This window comes from Fundulus heteroclitus, chromosome 7, assembly GCF_011125445.2.
Source record: "Fundulus heteroclitus isolate FHET01 chromosome 7, MU-UCD_Fhet_4.1, whole genome shotgun sequence".
Lineage (NCBI taxonomy): Eukaryota > Metazoa > Chordata > Actinopteri > Cyprinodontiformes > Fundulidae > Fundulus > Fundulus heteroclitus.
In genome coordinates, this window is record NC_046367.1 from 34,612,951 (window position 1) to 34,637,916 (window position 24,966).

At 38.1% G+C, this 24,966-nt stretch overlaps 1 protein-coding gene across 3 annotated transcripts in view; it reads left to right on the plus strand.

The window, feature by feature from the left end:
* Window positions 1–24,966, plus strand: part of thsd7ba (thrombospondin, type I, domain containing 7Ba) — a 301,550-nt gene that overhangs the window by 264,622 nt on the left and 11,962 nt on the right. For 2 of the 3 annotated variants that reach the window (XM_036139541.1, XM_036139543.1), the window contains 6 exons: window positions 234–390; window positions 7,985–8,129; window positions 10,098–10,213; window positions 13,396–13,513; window positions 16,935–17,080; window positions 21,930–22,101. In XM_036139541.1, the coding sequence (XP_035995434.1) occupies window positions 234–390; window positions 7,985–8,129; window positions 10,098–10,213; window positions 13,396–13,513; window positions 16,935–17,080; window positions 21,930–22,101 (854 nt within the window). The remainder of the gene's footprint in view (window positions 1–233; window positions 391–7,984; window positions 8,130–10,097; window positions 10,214–13,395; window positions 13,514–16,934; window positions 17,081–21,929; window positions 22,102–24,966) is intronic. The other variant, XM_036139542.1, reaches the window with a different exon arrangement.

Here is a 24,966-nt window from a genome sequence, read left to right on the forward strand (position 1 = left end):
GAAAGAAATAGATGAACCTTTCGACCCCCATAGTTCGATTCTGATCAGAAAATAGGTAGACAAAGCTCAAAGGCGTGGTTAAAAACTAAACACCTAAAATAAGCTCACTTCATATTTTAGCAACCCGTTCGGAGTTAGAAACTTTGAGATGAGTTTGCAAATTCCAAGTGCGAATGTCTTGTGACAGCCCCTCGAGACTTGTTATGAAACTGCTTCTGGTGCTGTTTTCCTAGGTGTGTGATGAAGGGAGCAGCGAGTGGGGAGGAAGGCAGCGCCGACGTCAGTCTGTGTGATCAGGAGGAAATGCCTCCCAGGGCCCAGGTTTGCCATTTAGCCTGCCCTAATGACTGTGTTGTGGCAGCCTGGGGAGCATGGAGCCACTGCCCTCCGGTAAGAGGCAAAGATTGTTTATTTTCTTTGTTCTGACACATTTTGTACCGTAGTGGAAAGTTAAGACAGAGATTTTTATTTTTTTTTAGAAAGAAGTCTTACTGGCACCATTATGTGACTTAAAAAATAAGTAAATAAACAAATAGAAACTAATAAATAAACAAATGTCGTTGCTCAAGTGTAAATTAACAAAACTACACATCACAGGGTAAAACTGTTAAAAACAGTACAAAAATAAACAAGTTTTAATAAAACTTAAAAAATAAAAAATAAAGGAACAGCAGTTTATCTTGAGTTGTGTGTGTATATTGCACAAAAGCTATATTGACTTAGACTTAGACCACTTTATTTGTCATTTTGTATGCACAGAGTGCGTACAAGATGAAATTTTGTTTGCATACAGCTTGAAAAATTACAGTAAATTACAGTAATATGCCAATAATATGTCATAATCTGTTTGATAAGAATTGAGTGAGATCTCATTTTTATTGCATCCATCCATGGTCTATGGCCACTTATCCATGTAAGGTCTCTGGGGGGTCCTGGTGCCAATCTCCAGTGCTGATTGGACAAGAGACGGAGAATCACCCTGGACAGGTTGCCAGTCCATCACAGGGCGACGTAAGGCCAGTGTTTCAGGAGCAGCTTTTTTCAGGGGCAGCCTGGGTTCCCCCGGGCCTGCTCGACAGCAGGGTCAAACCGAGCTGACTCGAGAGGAGTTTTCACGTGATTGGCTGAGGGGCATGGAGAAATGAGAAGGTGTTCTCTGAGGAAGCCCAGAAAAACTGAAGAGCCACTTTACTATTTACAAAACATGAGCCATGGCTGATGGGGGAAAAAAAAGAAAAGAAAAAGGACATGATCACCTTTCTATATGCAGACATGCTGTATCAGATTTATAGATTTACCGAGGCTTTCTCCTATTTTACACACACTGGATGGATGCTTCTGCCTCCGAAGTGTCCATCCATCCACATCATATGGTAGAAGACGACAGCTGTCTGGGGAGTCAGAGCGAAATCAAACCTGAAAATACGCCAGGCGAAGATTGGCAGCAGTGGCTGCCCTAGGGAGTTCGAACTGGGCAAAGGCCTGAAAGCTCTCTCCGCTTGGCAGCCGGGGAGTCAGCGCGAAATCAAACCTAGAAAAAGAATTTCACTGCCTGTTGGAAATCTTTTAAGCTATTAACGTGTTGCTCTCACACTGGCTGAAGCAATTGATTTCATGCAAACCTGGAAATTTTCCCTTAGTGACTGCAAAACAGCCTTAAAATATCCAAGACAATCTTGCATATAATTTTTTTTCTCCTTTTATTTGTGTTAGATTTATAGTGATGTGTTTTTAGCAAAACCTGCGAGAAATGGTAAAGCTTCAATGTCGCAAACAGGGTGTGGGACGACGTTGACGGGTCCAAAGCCAACCCTTAGGAGGCATTTCCCTCTTTTCTAGGCCGGTCAAAATACAAACCGTACTCTTAGCCCAGAAAAAAGTGAGGGCCAAGAAAAGGTACTCACTTTACATCAAAGTCCTCACTTTACTAACTCAGCTCCAAGTACAAGAACACACACACACACACACACCTAAGGGAAATTTAGAGAGACCAATTAACCTAACATTCAGTTTTTTGACTGTGGGAGGAAACCGGAGTACCCAGAGAGAATCCATACATGCACAGTGAAAACATTCAAACTCCATGTAGAAAGATCCCAGATCGGGATTAGAACCGGGTCGGGAGAGACCTTTCTTCATGTCGTGCTGAACTGTTATGTCGGAACAAAAAGGGGTCATCCCCAAAGTGTTCCTACATAGTTAGAGCATTAAATCATCCAATTAATCAAGTTCCTTTAACAAGAACTTGAACAAGGTTAAAATCCAACTTTTTGAAAAACTGTTCTACGCCATAATCCCCTGAGGTCAAACCCTTATCCACCAAGGAAAGTGCCATTCGCAAACCCAACCACTATAAACGCCGCTCTAATATTGTTATTTAAATTACTGTTGTTTATTTTTAGTTGATCACACTTTCCATCTGTATTTTTATTGATTTTAATTAGAATATTTTTTGCAGAATATAATTTAACCCTTGGTAATATAACACATACACATTGCTTATATTTTAATATAATATCACTATATTCATTCAACCAAGAAGTCACATTTTAACACTGATGCCATCACTCTTGGTGAAAGCACATTTGTGTTGCCACTCTATACTGAAAGTTAGGCCTCAATCTTTAACACAATACAACATGTTCCCCAGTGTTGTAGCCACAGGCTAGTGGTTACACAGCCATGTAGTAATGTTATAGGTTTTCTGTCAGAAATAGCAGTTCACTGAACTGGAACATTGGAGTTAGAGAAAGAACAGAATAAAGGGAAAAGAGCGCGAGAGAGAGAGATCACTTAATTAATCTGTGAGGGTATTTTTTGTGTCTGGCAGACATGTTATCTCATTCAGACTTTCATTCTGCTACCTTCCACAGCACTATAAGACACGCAAAATATGCTATAATCTGTCCTGAAATATAATTACCCCAAAGCAGTTTGCACCAGACTGAAAATAATGTTGGATTAATTACAGCTATTATGAAATGGACACGGAGGAACATGTACTTACTAATCAGTTATTTTTTTTTTTCTTTTTAGCAAGGTTTGATCTAAGGGGAACTTAAAGGCTTTTTTTCTGGTTCAGACATTTGGGTTAATGTTGGTGTTACTCTGAGTAGCAGAAAGAAGAGATACTCCAACACAGGTAAATTCAATAAAGGTAAGGGAAAACAAAAGGTAAACCAGGCTTAGGTTTGCCTTGTTTTCCTGCTCACTCTTGATGACGATTACACAAAAAAAACTTAAGTTAAAATTGGGGAAAAAAGTTTTGAAAAAAAAAATGTTTCTACCAACTTTACCAGTATGTGTTTTAAGACAAAAAGGTCAGACTTTGATTAGTTGGAACTCTTTCAACTTAATTGCAAGTTTTTAAATTAAAACGATAAAACTGCTCCATTTGCATATGCTATTGGAAATGTTATCATCAGGGTTTTAAGCCAGAAAACACTGTTAATGTTTTTTAAATGTGTAAATGTTTTTGCTCTGCTTGATTAATTTCTTTCATTCAATTTACAAAGATGAAAAAGAAGCTGAATAAGTAAATGCATAATGTGTTACTATCCCTGACTCATTCCTTCTTCTTGTGTGTTTGTGATACATTCGCATTTGGTGGCTCCCATTTAAGCTCTTATCTGAAGTTCCTCACTATTAATGAGCTGAAACATTTTACACTGAAAACGAGAACTTTAAAAGTATTCAATTCAGTTAAATTTTATTTGTATAGAACCAATTCACATCACGTATCATCTCAAGGCACGTTACAAAGTCACTTCTATCAAATCATACAGATTGATTAAAAGTTTCCCATCGAGTCATTGACTTGCAGCATTCACTCCTCCTGAAAGAGCATGTAGGAACTGTGGAGTTTCTTGCATTGTCATTGACTTTGCATCAATCCCTCATACCAAGCAACATCTACTAAACGTACAAACAGAAACTGAGAAAGAAGAAATGTCCACTATCCACTATTTGGTATTGTTAAATGAAAAAAATTGCTGCTTTCTTTACATTTAGCTTCAACTTTATTCTTAAAGGAGCATTAAGCAAAATTTCATTATTTTACATGGGAAAAACTAAAATTTAGTGATGTAAAATTAATGGTATCTTTTTAGATGGAATATGGTAGAACATCACACACCGTCTCTCTGTGTTGTTTATGGAGTGAATTTTGTTCCATTATTGTTGCAACACGTTTTATAAATTGAGATTTGAAAAAAACACATTCTGGAAATAGTAATTAGAAAATAATGCAATCTAGAAATTTAACTTTGCAAAACTTCTTAATAATTTTTTTTTACTTTGGTGTTTTTTCAGATTTTATTTTTTCAGATTTATTTTTTTTTTATTTTTTTTACAGATTCTGTATTTTGAGTTCTTTTTTTCAAATTTCTCTTTTTCAAATTTTCAGTTTTAAAAATTGCATTCTTTTCAAATTGCTTCTCACTTCTTGCCCTTGATGCACATATTGACCAATTAAAATGTTGTTTTGCCAACATCCATGCAGACCAATAGAAATGGGTATGTGCTCAGCACTCCACAGGAAAGCCCGCCCCCACAAGTGAAGATAATGTGATTTGTAAAACGCAATTTAGAAAACAATGCAATTTGTAAAACTTAATCTGAAAAAGAGAATTTTTTAAAAAAATAATTAAAATATCTAGAATTTTTAAAAACAAAAACTTAAAAAAAATGAATAGGAAATTTTTTTATTAAAATTATTCTTTTTTTATTAAATGGTAAATGGACTGAACTTATAGCGCTTTTCTAGTCATGCTGACCACCCAAACCATTGTACACTATAGCCACATTCACCCACTCGCTCTCACTAATGTGCTTTGACTAACGTGCTTTGACTCAAGATGTTGAAAACATTTGGTGAGTACATATTAGCCATTTCCTGACTCGTGATCGACACACAACTGCTCTGCTCAAAATGTGTGCTCTTTTGTCTTTCCTGTTTGGAGGAGTGCTTGACCTGACACGTGTGTATCATAGTTATATCCAAGCAAAACAATTAAGAATTTCAAGACACCATGGTAAGATTAATCTTTAGTTACATTTCTTTTACAGAGAGGTCTAGGGCTACAGATAGGAGTGTCAAAGTTAATTTTGAGTTAGGATATTTTTAACCTTATCCATGTAAAGCAATCAGGTTCCTAAGGTAAGCTGCGTAAATCATAGTACACTCTGTAAGAAGACACAACTTCATATTTATCTGAAGGAAAAAACATTTCCTCCTGAGTAGATGAAGTCATTTTTTACCTGAATGCATATTTGGCGCAGTAACAGATAATAGCAACGTCTACTCACAATCTTTACGGTCAGACAGAGAAGGAAAATGTGTACATCTACATATATACAGAGATTATGATGGTAAAACTGTATCCCATTTGTCACTATTGATTGTGGCACATGAGTAGCTTTAATTTGTCTTGTTTATATCAGTTCTTTGGGCAAAAAGATCAACAAAACATTCTCCCAATTTTTTAAGGGATGAGAACAGATTGTAGACGCTATCTGGCTGAATATTGCAAGATATAGCATACATACAGATACATACTTATGTGAATGTGTGAGTGTGAGGCTGGGGTGACGGTGTGAACTCATAAACGGAACAATGACTCTGGCTGATTTATGATCCCCACACAGAAGCGTTCTCATTAACAGCTGACATTGACTGAGGTGCATGCAGTCGTGCATCAGGTGCAGAGGGACAGATGCAGTTTGGTGTAAAGACTTTTATCTCTTTCCCCTCTAATCAGAGGCTCAGATTCGATCCACAAATCCTTTTCCTCTGGCCATGGACTTCCATGTTCCCCTAATGTGACTTTAATTTATCCTATCATGCTACTGGTTCCTGAAGGTAGGTCTCTGCTCTGCAATGATAATTGCTCTAAGTAATTATCACCTTCATCTGGCTTCTAAGGTCTCAGATGGTGAGACAGATCAGTATCACTGACTGTTTTACCATAAAATGCTTACTGAATATTTGGAACTTATTTATTGTAATAATTTAATGACTGCTTTTATTGCGCTATCTATAGCCCCAAGATAGTATGAAAATGGTAATTTTTTGTGTTTTATTTGGTTCTACTAGGTATATTTTAAAATTAGTACCTGACCACAAAAGTCAATATAGGTATGATAAAAGATAATTAAGTAGTCTTATTAAATTCCAACCAGCTAGATCCAATTTATTCATTTTAAATATAGTCCATCGGTTCGGAGCAAGAGTACAGATAACATCTCTGCACTTACACTTACTGTACATTAAATTAAAAAGTAAGAAGGCACATTAAATATTATGTTTTTTACCATAAAAATGTTCACACAGAGATTTTGTTCAATCTAATTTTTTATGTCTTGAAAAACAAACTAGTTTACCTGCACTTTTGAGTCACAGTCTAAATTAGTTTGGAGTGGTTTATAATGGTTTCTGGGGTTTTCTAGGGATACATTGATACACATAACCGTTAGACTAACACCTAGTTTCTTTAGGTCCCCTCCACACTGGAATGAGCGTGTGCTATGATGTAAAAAGTCAGCCAGAGTGTGGATGGGTTTTGTAAGGTGTTCAGCAGCATAACAAGAACATCATAGGCTCTCCATTGCCTTTGATAGAGGTGGATGGGTTTTTAACAAGCACAAAACTGCGGTAATGGGGTTGTGGTGGTATATTACCATGCATCTGGGTCCTGGGTGGGTCATGGGGGAATATAATGGCAGTGAGGGTACCATCTCCATGACCTAGTGCCTACAAACACCGGCAGAACCTGGTCTTATACTTCTGCTATGACCCCAACAGACTCCCATCCAGCTAATAGTGCTTGTTCTCATCATGATCAGGCCTATTGAATGGCAGAAAAAAGGTGGCTAAGTTTCTGCACCCAACATCCTTCATCTGTTTGTTCTAATGCTGAGAATGTGATTGTAAAAGCTGATGATTATTAATGCTGAAGCGATGGCCCCATTAGGTATGAAAAGTAGGATTTTCTTTCTTTACTGCAACTGAAATTTCCACTGGAAGCTAAGCCCAGAAACTTTCTATGTATTGTGGAAAATTGTAACACGGTCATGAAAATCATTTAGTTCAGACCTAATACCCGTTGCGGTAACGCTGTGTTTGTGTGGTAGCACACATCTGCATCTCTGCACAGTCTGGAAGTTGTGCTCATCTGTAGCTGCTGTGTTAAAACATAAAAAATATGGATTGCTAAAAATGTTTACTTTACAATATAGATATCATGGTAAAGAAATTAATTGTTTATCTAAAATGGTTTGTTCTTTGGAATAAACGTACATTTCTTGAATGTTAAGGGTCCTTTTGTCATTTAGCTCCTTAAATGTTCATTTTACTTGACTTCAAAGCAAATTGTTTCATTTTCTTTTCAAATATGTTCTGATAGGTTTCCTCTGAGATGTAAGAGTGGAATATGAACATCACTACAATTGCTATGTCAACTTTTTTTTTCTAAACCATTCAAATTATTCTCATAACACCAAAGAAACTAATTAAGATGCATCATGTCCTTCGGATACTTCTTCAAAAAGATGTTTGCCGTGAGTTCATCCCCGAGAATGGCAGCAGGAAAATGTCTGTAGAAAATGATGGATCAGGAGGATTTACAGCTTAAGTCTGGGACAAATTACCATATAGATAAATTAAAGTTATGGCAGTAAAGTACAGTTATCTTGATAGGATGGATTTATCATTCTTTTCCTTAATGCTGTTTTCTATATTACCCACTAATCCTAGAGTAACGGGACTAAATTTCCTATTATGCAGGTTCAGAGCATATTAAGGAACTTAAAAAAAATAATTTTCACTTAGATTACTGAAGTGATTATGTGAGGTGTTTGTGCAAGATTTAAGTTGGTTGCTCATAAATCTACATGCAGAGGGCTGGTTTGAATCCAGCTGGCGTCATCCTTCAACTGTTTGATTAACTAAAGCAACTTTTTTTTTGGTGCTGTGTTTGTTGTGCAGCAGTGCGACCCAGGCAGCGCACGGAACAGAAGCAGACACGTCCTCCGCCTCCCTGCCTCGGAGAAAGCAGCCTGTCCAGAGCTGGTCCAGTCAGAACCTTGTCTTCTCAACAGTACCTGCTTCACATACCAGTACAGAGTCTCAGGTAGGGCAAGCGACACCTGACTGCTAAGCACAGTTATTTTGCACCCACTGCGAGTAAAGCAATACATTCCTGTGCTGTTTGGGGGGAAACTTGAAGCTGTTATCGGCCTGCTTACGATCCGTTTCAATTTTAGATTTGAGAAAGATGTAACGGTGGCAAATATTTAAAGAGTGCCGACAGAAATCCATTTAGTTATTGTTTTCAAATGCAATTATGTGGCCCACGTGTTTGGAGACTATATTAGAAAAGAGGCGTGCCTCCTGTGTCTCTGTTCTCTCCATAGATCAGAGAATGCGTCTCTGAATGAATCATTCATGTTCGCGGCCTCTTGTGGCTCCTCAAAGGGATAAGCGCTACCTGCTTTAACAGCCACGTCCCGTGTATACCCTCTTAAATTCCAAACGAGCAGCTGCCTAGTAGTCCATCTTCGTTACATCCTCATTTGAGCCGCAGTGGCTGACTAAGACTATAAATTGCGTCAGTGCGGAGCAGACACTGTTTTGTTAGCTCCAAGCACAGTTGCAAATCCCACTTGTTATGAAAAAAAAGTCCTATGTGCCTTGCATTTCAATGGCAAAGGAAGATACTTTGCCTTTGGTAAATGATGCCCTACCATCGCCTTCCTATGCGCATGAGATGCCGCACTCACACAGCTGAAATCCAGAAATCTATATAGCCTATAACAGACGCATAACCCTTATTTTCCCCAATGTCCGCAAATTTAAGTGGACTAATCCTTTCCTTTTTTGGTCAGTTAGGCTTGACCAAATCATCTTAATGCCAGAATACTGATGGATATCTTTCCTTGCTTTTTTTTTTGTTTTTTTGTTTTTTTGCTTTTTAAGTAGTAGTTAATAGCTTTGTAAGTGTGTTTTTATATATATATATATATATATATATATATATATATATATATATATATATATATATATATATATATATATATATATATATATAGATAGATAGATAGATAGATATTAGTGCTGTGAAACGATTCAAATTTTTTATCGCGATTAATCGGAAAATGGTTTGTAACGTGAACGTTGGAAAAACCTGGCAACTCGGGCTGTCGAAGTTAACACGTTGATGAGAATCAAATTTAATTTCCTATTAACGGCATTCTTTTTAACGCAAATGCTTCCGTACTTTTTGGACCGCATCTGTGCTGTAGTTTGAATGTTACTTTGTCTTCTGTTTTCAGCTGTTTTTCTTGCTTTTGTAAAAAAGTCGCCACTCTATCCTGCCTCCTGTCCATCTCTCCTTCTTGACACACTCAGAGCAGCTGTGGCCGCCCCTTAGCGGCGGCTGAGAGAGAGAGAAACAGAAAGAACCTTTTGAAGTTTTTTTTTTTACTGTTGTAGATAAAAAAAAAAATAACCTTGTAAAGCATAATTTTACAGGACGTTATTAACTACTGAGGAAACTCAAAACTTCTTGGTACAAATGAAGAACATAAAACAATAATAAATTCAAACTCAACACTTAGAAATATCCCACGTTCAGTCTGTCTACATCTGTCCTAATACAAACCACACAGAATCTGCGCTCAGGGCACCCGAACGGCTAGCAGCGCCCCTGCCAATCATACAGTGTAATTTCTCTATTTCTTAATTTTTCTTTTTCTAAATTAGCATGCTTGGATCCATCTCTGTAACTTCCTTATTCTAAAAAGCTTCGCCTGTTCTGTTGATTAAGAAACGGGGATTGTACGGCAATCTGTTTAGAGTCTACCAAATTAGATTCATATGAAGCATTATGTAAATTACTTACATGGAGATATTAGCAACTAACAAGAAAGAAGTGGACTGAAGATTGGTTGATGTAAAAAATGGAAAAACACATTTACTTTCCCCATCTTTGAAATGTTCGTACCTGTTTCAGTTGGTCAGCTTTGTGTTTTTCTCCAGGTTTTATAATAAAATGAGGCATAAAAGGACTAATGTGGACGGAATGATGCTTTGTGTGTAGACTGGAGTACCTGCCAGCTGAGTGAAAGTGCCATCTGTGGTCAGGGTTCACGGTCGCGTCTCCTGGACTGTGTGCGGAGTGATGGCAAAACCGTGGAGTTGCAGAAGTGCCAGCAGGTAATGGCCCTATAAAGAGTGAAACGCCTTAAATAACATCCCTGCAGGTAAAAGCTGTCAGCGCTTATAGTTTGTGGATGTTAAATCTTCACTTATTCTCCTTGATGCGGACACTAAGGCTTGAGCACAGGCACTAAGCTTTGTTTAAATGGTGATTTTGTTCCTATTTTATGTGTTATATTCACCTGTACATTAAAACCAAACCCAAATGTGGAGCAAATTAAGTTGCAACAATTTGTTACATTAAATTATTCAGAACAATGTTTTAGTATGAGTCAGAAGAAGTGTGATGTTTCCTCTTTCCAATGAGGTGTTATTGATGGTGAATGCAGAGCCATAGCTCCTGCTCTGCCGCCATAGTTTGCACATTATTGAAAGGCTTGTCGCCTCGTGCTTAAGTGTAAATGTTGCTTCTAATCTTGGAACCAATGTTTCAAGAAGCTGTTTGCCACTGGGTCAACAGAGTTTAATGGTATTGTGTTATCTCAATTGTCCAAAGACAAATAGTATTCTTGAGGATGCTGCAATGAAGGCAAAAGCAGAGACTCTCCTTCTACAGGTGCAACCATTTAGAGAGGCGGAAAATATGTTCAAATAAATAAGATAATGTAAAAAAAAATAATCATATATTTAGCTTTTGTTACTATGGCATAGTCGCATACAGATTTTTCTCAAAACATCCAGCCTTCATTTGAGTAAATTTATTCAATAACTTTTCTTTAAACAAATACTTTCCGGACCATTTATTGAATTTTTTTTTAATAAATGTGACAATTTCTTTTTTAAATGTAAGCATTGTCCATGTTAAACAGAGTATGTAGGAATTTCAAATTTGTAATCTATGACTTTATGTCTGTGGTTTAAACAGAAGTCTCTTTTTTTAGCAACTGACCACTATGTCGGACAAGGACACATGTTTATGTTGTAACATGCAAAGGGAACAGTTAAAAACACATTTTCTTCTGGCAGAGTTGGATTTAAAGTTTTTTTCATTCAACTAAGAAGTTTATGGAAGCTTAAAATAAAACACGTATCTATGTAAATTAAGGTAACCAAAATAACTGCTTTAACATTTTAAGAAAGATATGACAAGTTGAAAATTATTTAAATCCTTCCTAATCACTGAGAAAAATCTTCATTGGCATTATTGCAATCAAACCCTGTCTATATAATTGCTACTTACATACTGCGACATGTGAGCAGCACACATAATTGCCTATAATTTTTGCATGTTTGCTTTGTCTTTGTTGATGAGCTCATCTCAAAGTCTTTGGGGTTCAAAGGCCTCCTTGACATCGCCTTAATCTTTAGTTCCCACCACAGATTATCTAACAGATCCAGATTCAACGTTAATGCTACTTGCAGTTTGTTTAAACATGCTGGTCAATCAAATAATTACTTAATATTTGATGGATATGGATATATTTTAGCCTAACCGTAAGAGGATGGAAGGGGACATAAATAAAGCCTTACTGTTGAAGAAGTGCAGCGAAGAGTGGCATTTTGGTGTCGCATAAAGTCGTCATAATAACCATTAAATGTTGTCTACATGCCAACTGGTTGTCTGACAGCGACGCTAGAAAAAAAATATATATTTTCTGTTTTGCCGTCACAAATGTAAACTTAGACATGTTGAGTTTTGCAAACTCTTCCGGGATTTTAACTGGAACCTTTGAGCTTTGGTTAAGTATTTATTCACAACAAATGCTTCAGCTGGATTTTGAGTTAAACAATTAATACATGGGGAAGCAATCAGACCCACTTTTGGGAACAATGGAGGATCTTTGGTGGTGTGAACCTGTTTCTCTTCTGAAGGTCCTGGGAAACTTGTTAGAGGTGGCCTGTGTCAGAAAAACTGAAAATGCGTCCTCAGTGGATCCTTCAGGAGCCTAATATATAAGGCCAAGTCGGCACAGAAATGCCAAATTTCTTCCATCGCTACGTCTGTCCCCAGGCCTTAATGCTATAGAAACGTATTTTGGAAAAATTACTGTTTAACGTAAGGAATGCAGCAGTCGACTGTGGCGGCTGCTGAAGGAATGAAGGCAACTGCCGTTTACACCTTGGAAACCCAAGCCAAATGTTTGGGGTTCAAACATTTGAACCTCCTTGTGGAGGGGGTCAATGGTTGTCTGCTCGTTAACCGTCAAGTCAGCAATGTTTCCAGTTGTTGTGTGATCTAGATTTTCTTTACCATAAATCGTTTTATTCTAAAAGGGCTTGTGTATTTTTTCTAGTTTTGACTAGTTTAGACACTTCAAACATCACATATATTGTGTTATGAAGCGATGACTTTACATTTTTAATTGAATGTCTGTAATAAATGGATCTAGCTGTGAAATTCTAATTTACTAAGAAGCGCCTGCATGCTTCAACCTTGTGAGATGACAGTAGACGCCTTTGAGACGTCCTACTGTAGTTTGGCAAAGTTTTAAAAACAAGGGCATCAATAGTCGCTCCTGTGATTTTGTTAAAAATAGTTTTTCTCAGTGCGTGAGTTTTTTCACCCACTCAGTAATAGAAAGACACTTTACTGTCCCATATCGAGGAAATTTAGGTGTTCCAGAAGCAAAAAGTAAATTTGCAATATGATAAAAAATTACTGTGGCGATCTTAAAACTGGCATAATCAAGAAATTGGGAAGTGTGCAACCGAGTAGGGTGATTCTAAGAAATTTCCATATGTGGATGCAGATTTATGCATGAAAAACCCCAACAGATGTTTTACAACAATGAAAAATGCAGCACAAAAACTGCAGAGATGATAAACACTTATTGAATTCAATATACTCAAATTGAAACTTATTTTTTTTCTAAAATTACCAGCATTATTTGCTATTTAGGTATTAATGTATGTTTTGGCTTTGTCACATTCACTTTGGTGCCAGTTTAGGGTTTAAATTGGATGAAGGCAGGGTTGAATTATTCAGTGTTAATAATGTTAAGTTATTTACTTAAATTAACGATTTGACAAATGTGTATATCAGAATAAACAGTTGAACCTCTAAAATGGAGGTCTTTATCAATAATTGTATGAATTAGAATTAAAATAAGCTGCAGCTTGATTTGAAATATCTAAAAAAAAAAAAAAAACGGGACTGCTTGTTTTTGTTTTGCTTTCCCGTCGTTGGTGGAAATGATTAGTAGGCGCTCCACTCAGCTCCGCTCCTGTCTCTCCCACAGTTCGGTTTGATCAACAAGTTGCAGCTGCTGGAGAGCTGCGTGGTTGACTGTCCTGTTAGCTGCATCCTCGCCGACTGGTCGCCGTGGGCGGATTGCTCGCACACCTGCGGGACTCAAGGTAAACATTATGAGCAAACAAACTTAAACCTAGTCGAAACATCAGCAACAAATGCAACCTGTTAAGCAGACGCGCAGTGGGCCACGTATTTAGCGCCTCATTATTCCATCTACTCAGGCATTCACCAAGATGCCGAATTGTGCAGGAATACATTTAAATGCATTACAATATTTACAAGCTTGTGTAATCCACAGCCTTATTAGGAAAAACTGTCCGCTGTGTTTTCTTCTAGCAACTGGATTAATGGTCTCAGTTTGTCATTATAACATGTGACTCAGGCTTCCCTTATTAACATAGGAACTTCGCAGTTGAGTTTATATTTAATGAGAGAGGTTAATGACACCTAAATTCCATGCAGCTCACCTGTACAGATACCATAAATTATGTATCACGCTTGAAGATGAAGTCGGCAATCACCAACCTGGGTTGCCGGCAATCACTTTGAGAGTGGCGTCCTGACCTCATGCAATATACAAAAGTAATGATTTAACCTGGATCCATATATTGTTTCCTTGGCTTCCCAAAGTCAGTCTCCCAAACAGAAAGCTTGTTATCCTGCTAATTAGAAAGACTCAGCACTGCATCCTCGAGTTCATTAATTTTAATTTGTCGCTGGCTGTCTGTTAGCTCAAACCTAACCCCTCACTCCAATAAGCTGAAGCTTGCAGCGGCTCCCCGGCTGGGGATTTAAACTGGAGGCTTTCTCCCTCGCCGTGTTTCCCAGGGCTCTGTCACTGCTGCTGCAACTCTGTCTGCAACTCACTCAGTTCCTTCTTACAAATAGACAAACACGTCTCTCAGCCTTGATGAGGGATTTGTGTCATATCTGTGGCAGACGACGCAAAGATCATGTTATACTTTGGGAGCTCACACCATGGGAGCTTTAATGTTTTTGGTTAGATTTTTTTTTTTTTTTTTTTTTTTTTTTTTAAGGTGAACTGCTTTTTACTGTGTGTGCCTGGGGCTTACAGAATGGAAAACTCACAAACATAGCTTCTGTCTGTTGAATTGCCAATCGAGGTAATGCCTTCACAGAGCCTCCTAGGATTCTGCCGACTTAGGAATCAAGGTACAGAAATGGTCCAGGAATGATACAGATACTGAGCCGCAACTGCCCTTGTAAGGTAGAAGTGCCGGACCTTGAAAGTAGCAAGATTCTTTTTATTTTTTTTGTGCCTGTGCCTTTAAAATCACTGTTCTGCAACTAGAACAATAAAAGTAACCTGGATGTTCTTTAAAAAAAGTTCTCACAGGGAACAACAATACAGTTAAACACACCTATAATCTATACACGAGGCCTTGCAAAGGTACTCAAACTGCTTCAAACTGTTGCCTTATTTGGTCGCTACTACCATAAACCTCTCCTTTTTTAAGTCTTTATGATAGACCGACACAAAGTGGCCCATATATACACGTAAAGGTTTATCAATTTTTACCAAAGAAGGCTGATAGTTCGCATTCAATCCAATTTACTTCCAATTAAATCCACCGCCTTTGGAAGTTGTCTCTTTATTAAATACAGTCAAACCATATGCAATACACACACACACACACACAGATGTTCTGTGATGGCCTCAGAGGCTTGGTAGAGACCATTAGAGAATAAAAAGAATCATGAAGGCCAAGAAACACACCAGAGAGGTAAATAGCCAATTTCAAGTAGAATTAGCTCATTAAACAATATCCAAACCTCTGAATGCAGAACATTGTTCATTCCATCATCCGATATTCGCTGGTATGGATAAACAGGTAAATGTCAAACCTACTAAGACTTGGTCATCCTGCTGCTTTGTCAGACAGGGCAATTAGAGCATTGATCAGATGAAAATCCAAGAGGTCAATATTAACTCTGAAGGAGCTGCAGAAATCCACAGCTCAGGTGGGAAAATCTGCAATTGGATACATTAGCCAACTACATTTGGTATTTGGCACAAGCCACAGTGGAAGAAGGTGCTCTGATCAGATGAGACCAGAATAGAAATGTTTGGCCTACGTGGCAAACTAGCACTAACCCTAACCCTCAACATACCATTACTCTGATGAAACAGTGGGAGCAGTATCATGCGGTGGATATGTTGGTCCGAGTTGACGGGAAGGATGAAGGTGAATCCGGAGCAATCATTGAACACAATCTGTTTGACACTCCTAAAGACTTCACATTCAAACAGAATGACCTTATAAAGCCTGAGCTATAAAATATGGTTTAGTTCAAAGCTTATTAATATGTTAGAATCATCCAGTCAAAGTCTAGAGCTAGGTACAATACAATTGCATATTTAAGGCAAGGCTTTAAAATTGCTGCTTAGGGACTCTTAATACAACTGGACTGAGTTTACATTATTCAACAAAGATTGGGAATGAGGGGAGGGGGGGGGTCAAAAAACGTGCAAAGCTAGTAGAGTTACCCCCAAATAGATTTGTGACTGTAGCAAAAGTTAAAAGAAATGCACTCACAAAGTTTTCACATTTTTATTTGTAAAACACTTTTAAAGCTTTGTTTCATTTCACTTCACAATGATGTCCTACTTTGTGCTGGTCTATCACATAAAATCCCAATAAAATACACATAGGTTTGTGATTGTAAAGTGACAACATGTAAAAAAATGTTCCAAGAGTACAAGTATGTTTGCAAGACATTGTACAAAGTCCTTTTTTTTTAATAAACAAAGGACTTCCATGCTTCAGTCAGACCACCACTGTAGACTCCATAACTGTTTTTCAGTCTGGTTACCTCTTAAGACTGTTATCACTATTTTTGACTTTTGCTGTCTGAATTACTTTTCTGCCTTTAAAATTAAACAATCATTCACTTTCTTTAGTACCTGAAAACCCCCTCGTTGTAACAAGTAGGTTACTTTCATTGAAATGTGCTTCTCAGAACAAAAGAAGGCTCTTTTTTTCTGTATTTGCTGCTCTTCAACACACTACTCTGACTGTTCGCCAAAGAATTCCCTTCACACAATAATAACAGCTCACTTGAACAAGGAACTTTGGTAGAAAACTGCGAGATCTGAGGATAAAGTGGCAAAATGACTGGTGTTTCCCAGTTAATTCATCTTAGTCATGAGGAAAACATTTCTTGGAAGGATGACAAGGTGGAGCCTCTTTCCATTGCCAGATTAATCACCAGCCAATTTGAATAACTCTTACTTAATTGAGTGTCATGTTTTTTGCACTGACGCATTCATATTCCTCCTAATTCTGTGCATGCAGCTGAGCATAAATCCTACATCGTATATATATTTTTTCCAGCGGCTGCATTTCTTTATTCTAACAGTACTTTAAAACATCACCTCTGCTGAGTTTCACAGATGCAGCCACAGGAAGTATTTAATTTTGAAAGTAGGTTGCCGCTCGCAGATGTTCTCTGGATCTGTGTAGGTGTTCTTCAAAATGGTGTGTCGGCCCTGATTTTATGTAGGTCACTCTGTACGCACCCGGAGAATCCTTCAGGAGGCTCACGAGGAAGGTCGCCCCTGTCCCAGCCAGCTCACCCAGACTAAACCGTGCTCCATAAGGCCTTGCTATTTGTGGCTGTTGAATGACTGGTCTCCATGCACTGTAGAGGTAAGACCTACTTTGAGATTGAAAATGTAATTTTTTAAACCATCTTGTAAGTTTATCACCATTACATTACAGTGGCATGCTAACCACCCCCACCACACACACACACACACACACACACACACACACACACCACCCGACCCTCCCCATCCCATCAAAAGTGGTGACTCTGAATGGCTAAGTGAGTTAAAAATATCCCTCTTTCAGTTTAGGAAGATCAAAACTTTCTGAGGCTGTGACTTTGTAACTCTCCCTTTTGCAAGTGTCACGTTTTGTTAACACTTTTTGGAGCAATTGACATTTTTAAAGCACTTCAATGCATTTTCCTCTGACAAATTGCTTCTAGTTCTGAGAGTAGCCTGCACTGATCTTTTTGAGACTTAACAGATTTTAGGTTATTATTCCTGGTGGGACCGAGGTGAACTAATCAGAACCCTGTAGCTACCAGCTGCCAACTTCACTTAACCTTAACCGTGAAAATTGAACGCATACTGATAACCTGAAAGAATGCAACTTTGCAAAGAAGAGAAGAAATTGTAGAATTTCTTATCAAAGTATTGTCCTAGTGCAGATCATTAAGTTACAAGTTATGGCTTCTGAAAAACGCAGCATAAATAGTTTACTTTTTTTATTTTTTGTATTTCATCCATTTGGAAAAATAACAGAAAATTATACTGTATGCTTTTTTGTAGGCAAAAACATACAAATAAACAATAGGCGCTTCAAAAACACAATCTTCTCTGCAGATTTACCTCAAAGGGTTGATTTTTTTAAATGGATTCTGACGACTTCAGCTTCAGTTCAAATCAGTTCATCTACAGAGCGCTAACTCAGAACGAATATAATATCTTAGCATTTTACAGGTCCAGTTCATAACCAGATTTGTAGAATCCAGCTATATACAAATTCATATAACACCCAATGCTCCAATTCTTAAGTTATTAACACAGTGTAGGCAGATTATGCTAAACATATTATTCAAATTGGTAAAAAGTAATCTAACAAATAGCAGCCTATTGCACTGAGTTATTAACTTTGCAGCATCCACCCCCATCCTAAGCTGGTAGAGACAGTGGTAGATGAACAAGTCAAATAGAAAGAAACATTCAGCAGAACCAGGCAGGGTAGGGGGGGCCATCTGTTGCAATTTGCAAGGACTTGGCCAGGATGGGTTTCTATGCCATTGGTTCTCAAAATGTTCAGCTTCTGACGCTCAAAATTACATTACAAATGGCTTATGAATTTGACTTAAAGTGATTCTGAACCCTCCATAATTCTTGAAATGCAAAAGGTATGGGGTTTTGCAAGAATAATACTCCTGTTTTGTCTTAAACCCAAATATCTTGTTAGCGTATCACACAGCAGAGCTTTTAGACATGTAGGGACAGTCAGAGGGGAGATATTTAGAGTAAAACATCAGCATCCAAACTGGAAAAAAAGAGGTTTAAATCACTTTGAATTGGAAATGTTTGTTGGTGCTGATGTGCCGCTCTGAGTCTTTCACATACTGATTGTGGTTCACCACTCAGGGTTTACAGAGAAGAGTGTGAGGGGAAAAAATCCAGTGAGCAGCAGTTCTCTGAGCGCTAATGTGTTGTGTCAGTGAACAGATGAGAATGGCCAAACTTCTTTTTTGTGACTAAAGAGGAACCATAGCAAGTGGTCCCTTGCAGTAAAAGCCACACAGTGGAGCCTACGTGGAGTAATCCACAAACTCCAGCACCAGTCTTGTTAGGGCATGGGCCGGTTTTGGAATTTAATGAAAATATAACATTGAGTTAAAATGCCACTGTTTTACAGTACCGTGCTGCAAAGCGTGCTCCATGCACCCAGATAAAATACCATTACCATTTGGGCACTTTCTCTTGCATTTCAGATATATAACTTAAATCAGTAAAAGATTTGTGAGGGAAACATTTAGTGATTTTTAAACTATAGTCACTTAAGCCTCTGCATAGCTTTGTACCAGTAAATACCAAAGGCCCACTTATAATTGTACTTTTCTTAGGAAAACTAAGAAAGTAGAAGCCATCACCCCCCCCCCCCCCCCCCCCCACCTCCACACACACACACACAGACAGACACACACACTGGTTAAATGTCTCTGTCTCCTCCCTATACTGCCTTCTTATTCTGCCTTGCTTATAATAACATTTTACTCTGCAATTACTTCAAAAAAGTAATAAAGCGTTCATATTACTACTGTCATTTTTTATTATTATTCACCATTTTATTAGGAACTTGCTTTAAAAGAAATGTTGCTTTAAAAGAAAAAAAAATACCCACTTGCATGAAATTAACTTTTTAAGAGGTTATTTAAAATAAAACTATTTATTTAGTTATAAATGTCATATTTGCTCCTGTGATTAATTCTATCCTCTCTTCATAGGCTACAAAATCATTCTCGGCCAAGCAGGGGGGTTGATTTTTCTTTAGAACAATCCCTTGGTAGTTCCCTTTGAAAGTTTTCTTGGACTTGCAACCCTCAGCTTGACCTCCACCGCTCTTGCCGTTGCTTGAATATATTATAAACTGAACCGGGGATACAGCAACTTGAAAATGCTTGGCTATCTCCTTTGAGCCTCTGCCTGCTTTGTGGCCACAAATTAATTTAGTTTGTTGCTACAAAGCCGCTTACAAGAGGTCTAAGCTGGTGATTGTTGTTACAAGATTCAGAGAATCGTGGCATTTTTGAAGTTTAGTAACTGACTATAAATAAGCTATAGCCAATAAAAGAAGTAGCTTACTGTCTGCTTTATAGTGTCAGAAATCACATTTATTTTTTATATCAGCAAATGATTACATAAAATATATACCACATGAGAATACTAAATGTTGCATGAACTGTATAACTGAGATCACATCAGTTTTGACTCAAGTAAAAGAGAAAGATTTCTGAAATCTTGAGTTTGAACACTTGTAGATGTGCTTTAATAAAAAAAAAACTATTTGCTTATTTTTTAGGTGGAAGAGGGACTGTAATTACACTGCATTGTTCATTCTCATTAAGAATAATGTGGAGCACCATTTTTCAAGGGCTTTTCCTAATTAGTTTGAATATGTGAAAATGTGTAGTAATGGTTTCACAGATTTTAATGTCTTACAAATGAGAGAAAACAAATTGCAAACCAACAATGTACCAAAAACAAATTGGAAAAGCTGGTGCCAGATTCAAAAAGTGGATATGAAACTGTGTTATGTGACCAGAAATGTGGTGAAGGGTTTTGTTTGAAATACCTGTGAGGGTAAGTAATGACATGCCTAACTAAATTCATCAGAGGTTAGTATGAACATTAATTTAATTCAAAAAGATTTAAAGACAGCAGAAATCTGTGATTTTTTTTCTTTTTCTCTTTAGACAATAGTTATTCTCCTACCAAAGAGCCGGTGACCATCTCATTTACACAGTCGATCATAAATGCTGATTGGGTAATTTGAAAAATGTGTAGGATTGTCTGGTATTGTGCTAAACTGGTTAATTTTCATTATATTTGGTACACCAGGACTTTTTGTCCTTTTACAGCTATGAACCAAAGCAAACAAAGATAACACATAGGATTTCTCATGGCTCTATTTTCAAGTAGCTTTTGTTTTTTTGTTTTTATCAATAATAAAAAGTAATTCACTTTTTATTAGTTTCCAGCTTCAAACACCACTGCACAGCTCCAAACATGCCATATAGTGAAGAGACGAAAAAAAAAACAAACGACAAAGGTTCAAATTAAATACCACACGCAAGCAGGGGTTCCATATGTTTGCCTTCTTATACTTGATGTTCAGTTTCTTTTCTATCAGGTATTTTAGAGAACATGTACTATCTTTACATAGACAGGAAAAAGATTAAAAAAGAAAAGAAAACAAACACAAAACTACCAAAGACCCTCCATGACCAGCATCAATGGAGACCATGACAGCATACAATCTTACAGGTATTTTATCCAACAACCTTCCAGCCCATGTATAGGAGATATAAGTTGGATGCTGTCCCATTTAGCCTCAGGTCTGCCAACCCATGAAAGATTTCCCTTTATTCCTGGGTTAATTTTAATTCAACGTAGAGAATCTCCTTAGCCTAGATAATAAAATATTACAGCATTCCTTGTAATATGCTGATGACGCGCCGTTACATATGTCTGCGTCACCAATTGGGTTGAGCTCTTCTTCATACAGAAAAGAGAAGTCATTGTTTGCTATTCAAAAGTGTAAGGTGAGATATCATTCCAAAAAAAGTAAAAACAAAGCAACTGGACTTGTTTTCTTCAGTTCTCACCCTCATATGGGTGATGATCAAAACATCGTTCCTTTAAGCCAATAACAACCCTAACGACTCCTCGTTACAGAGGAGTGGACCAGTTTCGGTCCAATCTGCTGCCTTAATGACTTTAACAACCGCCCATTACTAAGGGGTGGACCTGTTTCAGTTGAATTTGCATGTTATCTAAGCCATTACAAGGCCTTTGTTTGGGCAATAGTATAATGCTTAGCACTGCACATTACTCCAGACTTTTTGAATTGAGAAAGCTTCCTGGAGAGGAAGCGAAATGTCTTCAACTACGGAAAACAAGTCCAGTTGCTTTGTTTTTTACTTTTTTTGGAATGACCATGACCTGGATGACTGAGAATCTTCACCAGCAAGGTGAGATATCTGGATTTCACTAGGCTCAACAAAGTTGCCCTAGCTTACCTTGATTTGATGACTCCTTCTGATTCCTCCATCAACATATGGCTACCAATGCATAGCAGTGGACTTACATCTTATGGAACACACAAAAAAAGTGTATGTGATAAAGAAATATGTATCAGTTTTGAAAAGAAACATTTATTTGTCTGTTCTCTATTTGTATCTGTGCAGGGTGCAAAGTGTGGTGAGGGGGTTCGGAGAAGAAACCTGTCGTGCGTCGTCCACTGGGGGAACCTGCACGAGTCTCCTCCTCCCCAGCCTGTAGACAGAGCCTTCTGTGGAGATGTGCTGAGGAAGCATCTCCAGCAGGAAATGGAGCAGCCCTGCTTCGTCCCCTGCCCAGGCAAAGCTGCTTTAGTTTTATTGTATTCACATATTTGCTCTGTTAATGTATAGCCATCTTACTTAGAGGAAAATCCAAATAGTCCAAGGAGTTATTTAGACGATAAAAAAACGGCATAACTGGCGAAATAATTTATCAGCGGATCAATTATGGAATAAATTAAATTCATTTTTGTAAAGTGTTTCTACCTGTTTTCCAACATATTGCCCTCTCCTTCAACTAGTTTGACATTTTCATCAACCAAGTAATTGCAAAATCAGTAACAATCGTAATTTAACGAATGACCCATTTTACCCAGCGTGATCCAGTTTGTTCTCTGATAAACACCAGAAGTCATTAGACTCAGACAATGAATGAAAGATTTCTCCCTTAAAAACAAGTCATGACTCTACAACTTGGTCTTTAATAACTAAATGGATAACAGACTCTGTGATCAATTATTTGACACTAGTTTTGTTTTTCTTTCTGCAATGATTTATGTAATAAGCCACAAGCAAGATGAGCATGAAAAAATATTCTTTGCTAATTGAAACAATTAACAGATCACACCGCCTGAAGCAATCACCTAGTCCCTGGCAATCCTTCTACTAATCACAGACACGCAATTAATGCCAATGGGAGTGCTGCATGGGGAAGAGCGTGTGAAAAGTAATACATTTCCATTTGCAGAAAAATAAGCGCGACATAAGAAGCAATCTAGTCTGGAACAAGGGATTGGATTAAACTGATTCTTTTTTAAAGTTAAGTCTAAAATTATTCATACCCTTGGCAGATTTAGATTTTAAATTGTATTCATTCAACCAAAAAGTATATTTCTCACAGGAAGCAGAGCAGACATCTTTCAAAGGACAACAAAGCAATGTAATAAGAGTGTTATTTTGAAAAGAAAATATTTTTTTACATTTTATCATAAAATGTCATGTCAGAATTATTTATACCCTTAATAATTGCATCCTTTATCATGTTTCCACTGGTGTTTTGACAGTTATTGCTTAATTGAGGAGGTCCAAATCTAGGAGGGTTGCCATCACCCTAATCTTTAGGTGGGTTCGCTGATCCTCTATCAGTTTCAAATCAGGACTCTGGCTGGACCTCTCAAAAACACCAGTCTTACTTACAGTCAGAAAAGAAAACATGCCCCTCGCAACAGGGGCAAACAGTGTGGGACGGGGTACATTAATGGGGAGTTCGGACCAAAGCATTGCAGTTAGACCACAGCTGAATGATTTCAATGTGAAAAGGAAGACCCAAAAAGCATGATATGTCCCCTTTTTTGGAGGAAAATTATCCCAAATACACCTAAAGCTAGTTTTAAAATGGGCAATGCAATATTGGACTTCTGGAGTAGCTCTGACTTCACCCCTATTAAACCTTTATGACCTGTGCTTAAAAGTCAGGAATAAACTAATTTAAATGAATTCGACTTCTGCCAAGAGTGTTTGGTTGCTCCCGTATTCAGGGGTCCTCACAGCAAGTTATTACAACTTGCTCACAGACCTGGCAGAGTGTTTTTTTTTTGGTTTTTTATGCCTGACGTCCTTCCTGATGCAACTGGAACTTGAACTGGGGACCCCCTTATCAAAGACGCCGACTTAGCACCGCTAAACCACAGAGGGACTATCAAGAGTGGTCAAATAGCCGGTTGTAATCATGCCATTCCAGAGGTAGATTGCTACAAAAAGCAAAACGTTTTTTACTGGGGTGACGTAAACTTCTCACCAGCTGTAAACCAATCAAATGTTCAATCTGTGCACAGTGAATGAGCAACCTTTTCTTTAGAATAATCACTATAGAACCCAGAGACGGCATATGATAATGTGCTGAAAACATTTAATGCCAGAGGAGGTTTTTATTTATTGCTTCCGTGAAAAAAAAAAAAAAAAAAAAAAAAGTGAGCATTGCATTATTTTCAGAGGCAGCAGCTGCCCTGCTGACAGCTACTCTGCTTTACTGTCAGCTTTTATCCCTCTGTGCTCGAGCTTTTACTCTGCATCCGCGAATGGCTGCGGCGCAGGTAGCAGAAGAGTTTAGTTCGTTTCAATCCTAGTCATTTTTAGAAGACACGGTTATTATTATTATTTAATGAAAAGACTACTCGGCCCTGCGAACTCAGCCCCGTTGCCTCGCGAAGCCTTTTTGTAAGGCTTTGCTGTGAAAAGCGACTGGTTGTCTCTGCTCGTCTCTCTCCTCTGTGATACTCTGCTTGATTCATCACTCAATCCACCGATGCAGCGAGACTTGGCTCGGGATCAGAAGCGTTTGATGCCAAGGGCAGACGTGTGTGTGTGTGTGCGCATGTCTTCATGGTGCATGTGTGTGTTTGCTGGTGCGAAGGTGGCAGCAGGTGAAATGTAATGTCCAGCGGAGGCCTAGTCGACGTACATGTGAGTTATGGTGCCCAAATGCGGCTCTTTGGGCTGTGTAATGCAGCTCCTGCCGCAGCATGTTCCCGCAGATGAAGCTGTGTAAGACAAGAGCTGATAGAGTGTCTGCGTATGAAGATGAAAGATAATGAGATGCCTGAGTCCACAGATAGTCACTAATGGATGTTCAAGGCAGAAAATCAGAGGCTTTCTCAGGCTGAGAGATGGTGGCTTTGGATGATATTATCGCCGCAGGATAACCCCACCAAGCATCACAAAGGATATTTGTGTTTGACATTCACGAAAGACAGTCTTTGTATCATTTATTTGCTCACACACACACAAAAAACAAAACAAAAAACAACAACAACACATCAACCATTCTTTGTGAGACTAATAATTTCCTCCCCTGGGAGACCTGCTTTGGTTATCTTTATCACCTTCACATTTTGCGGTTTCACTGTGAAGGCGCTATCCAGGGATCTGCGGCAGTTGTTTTGGT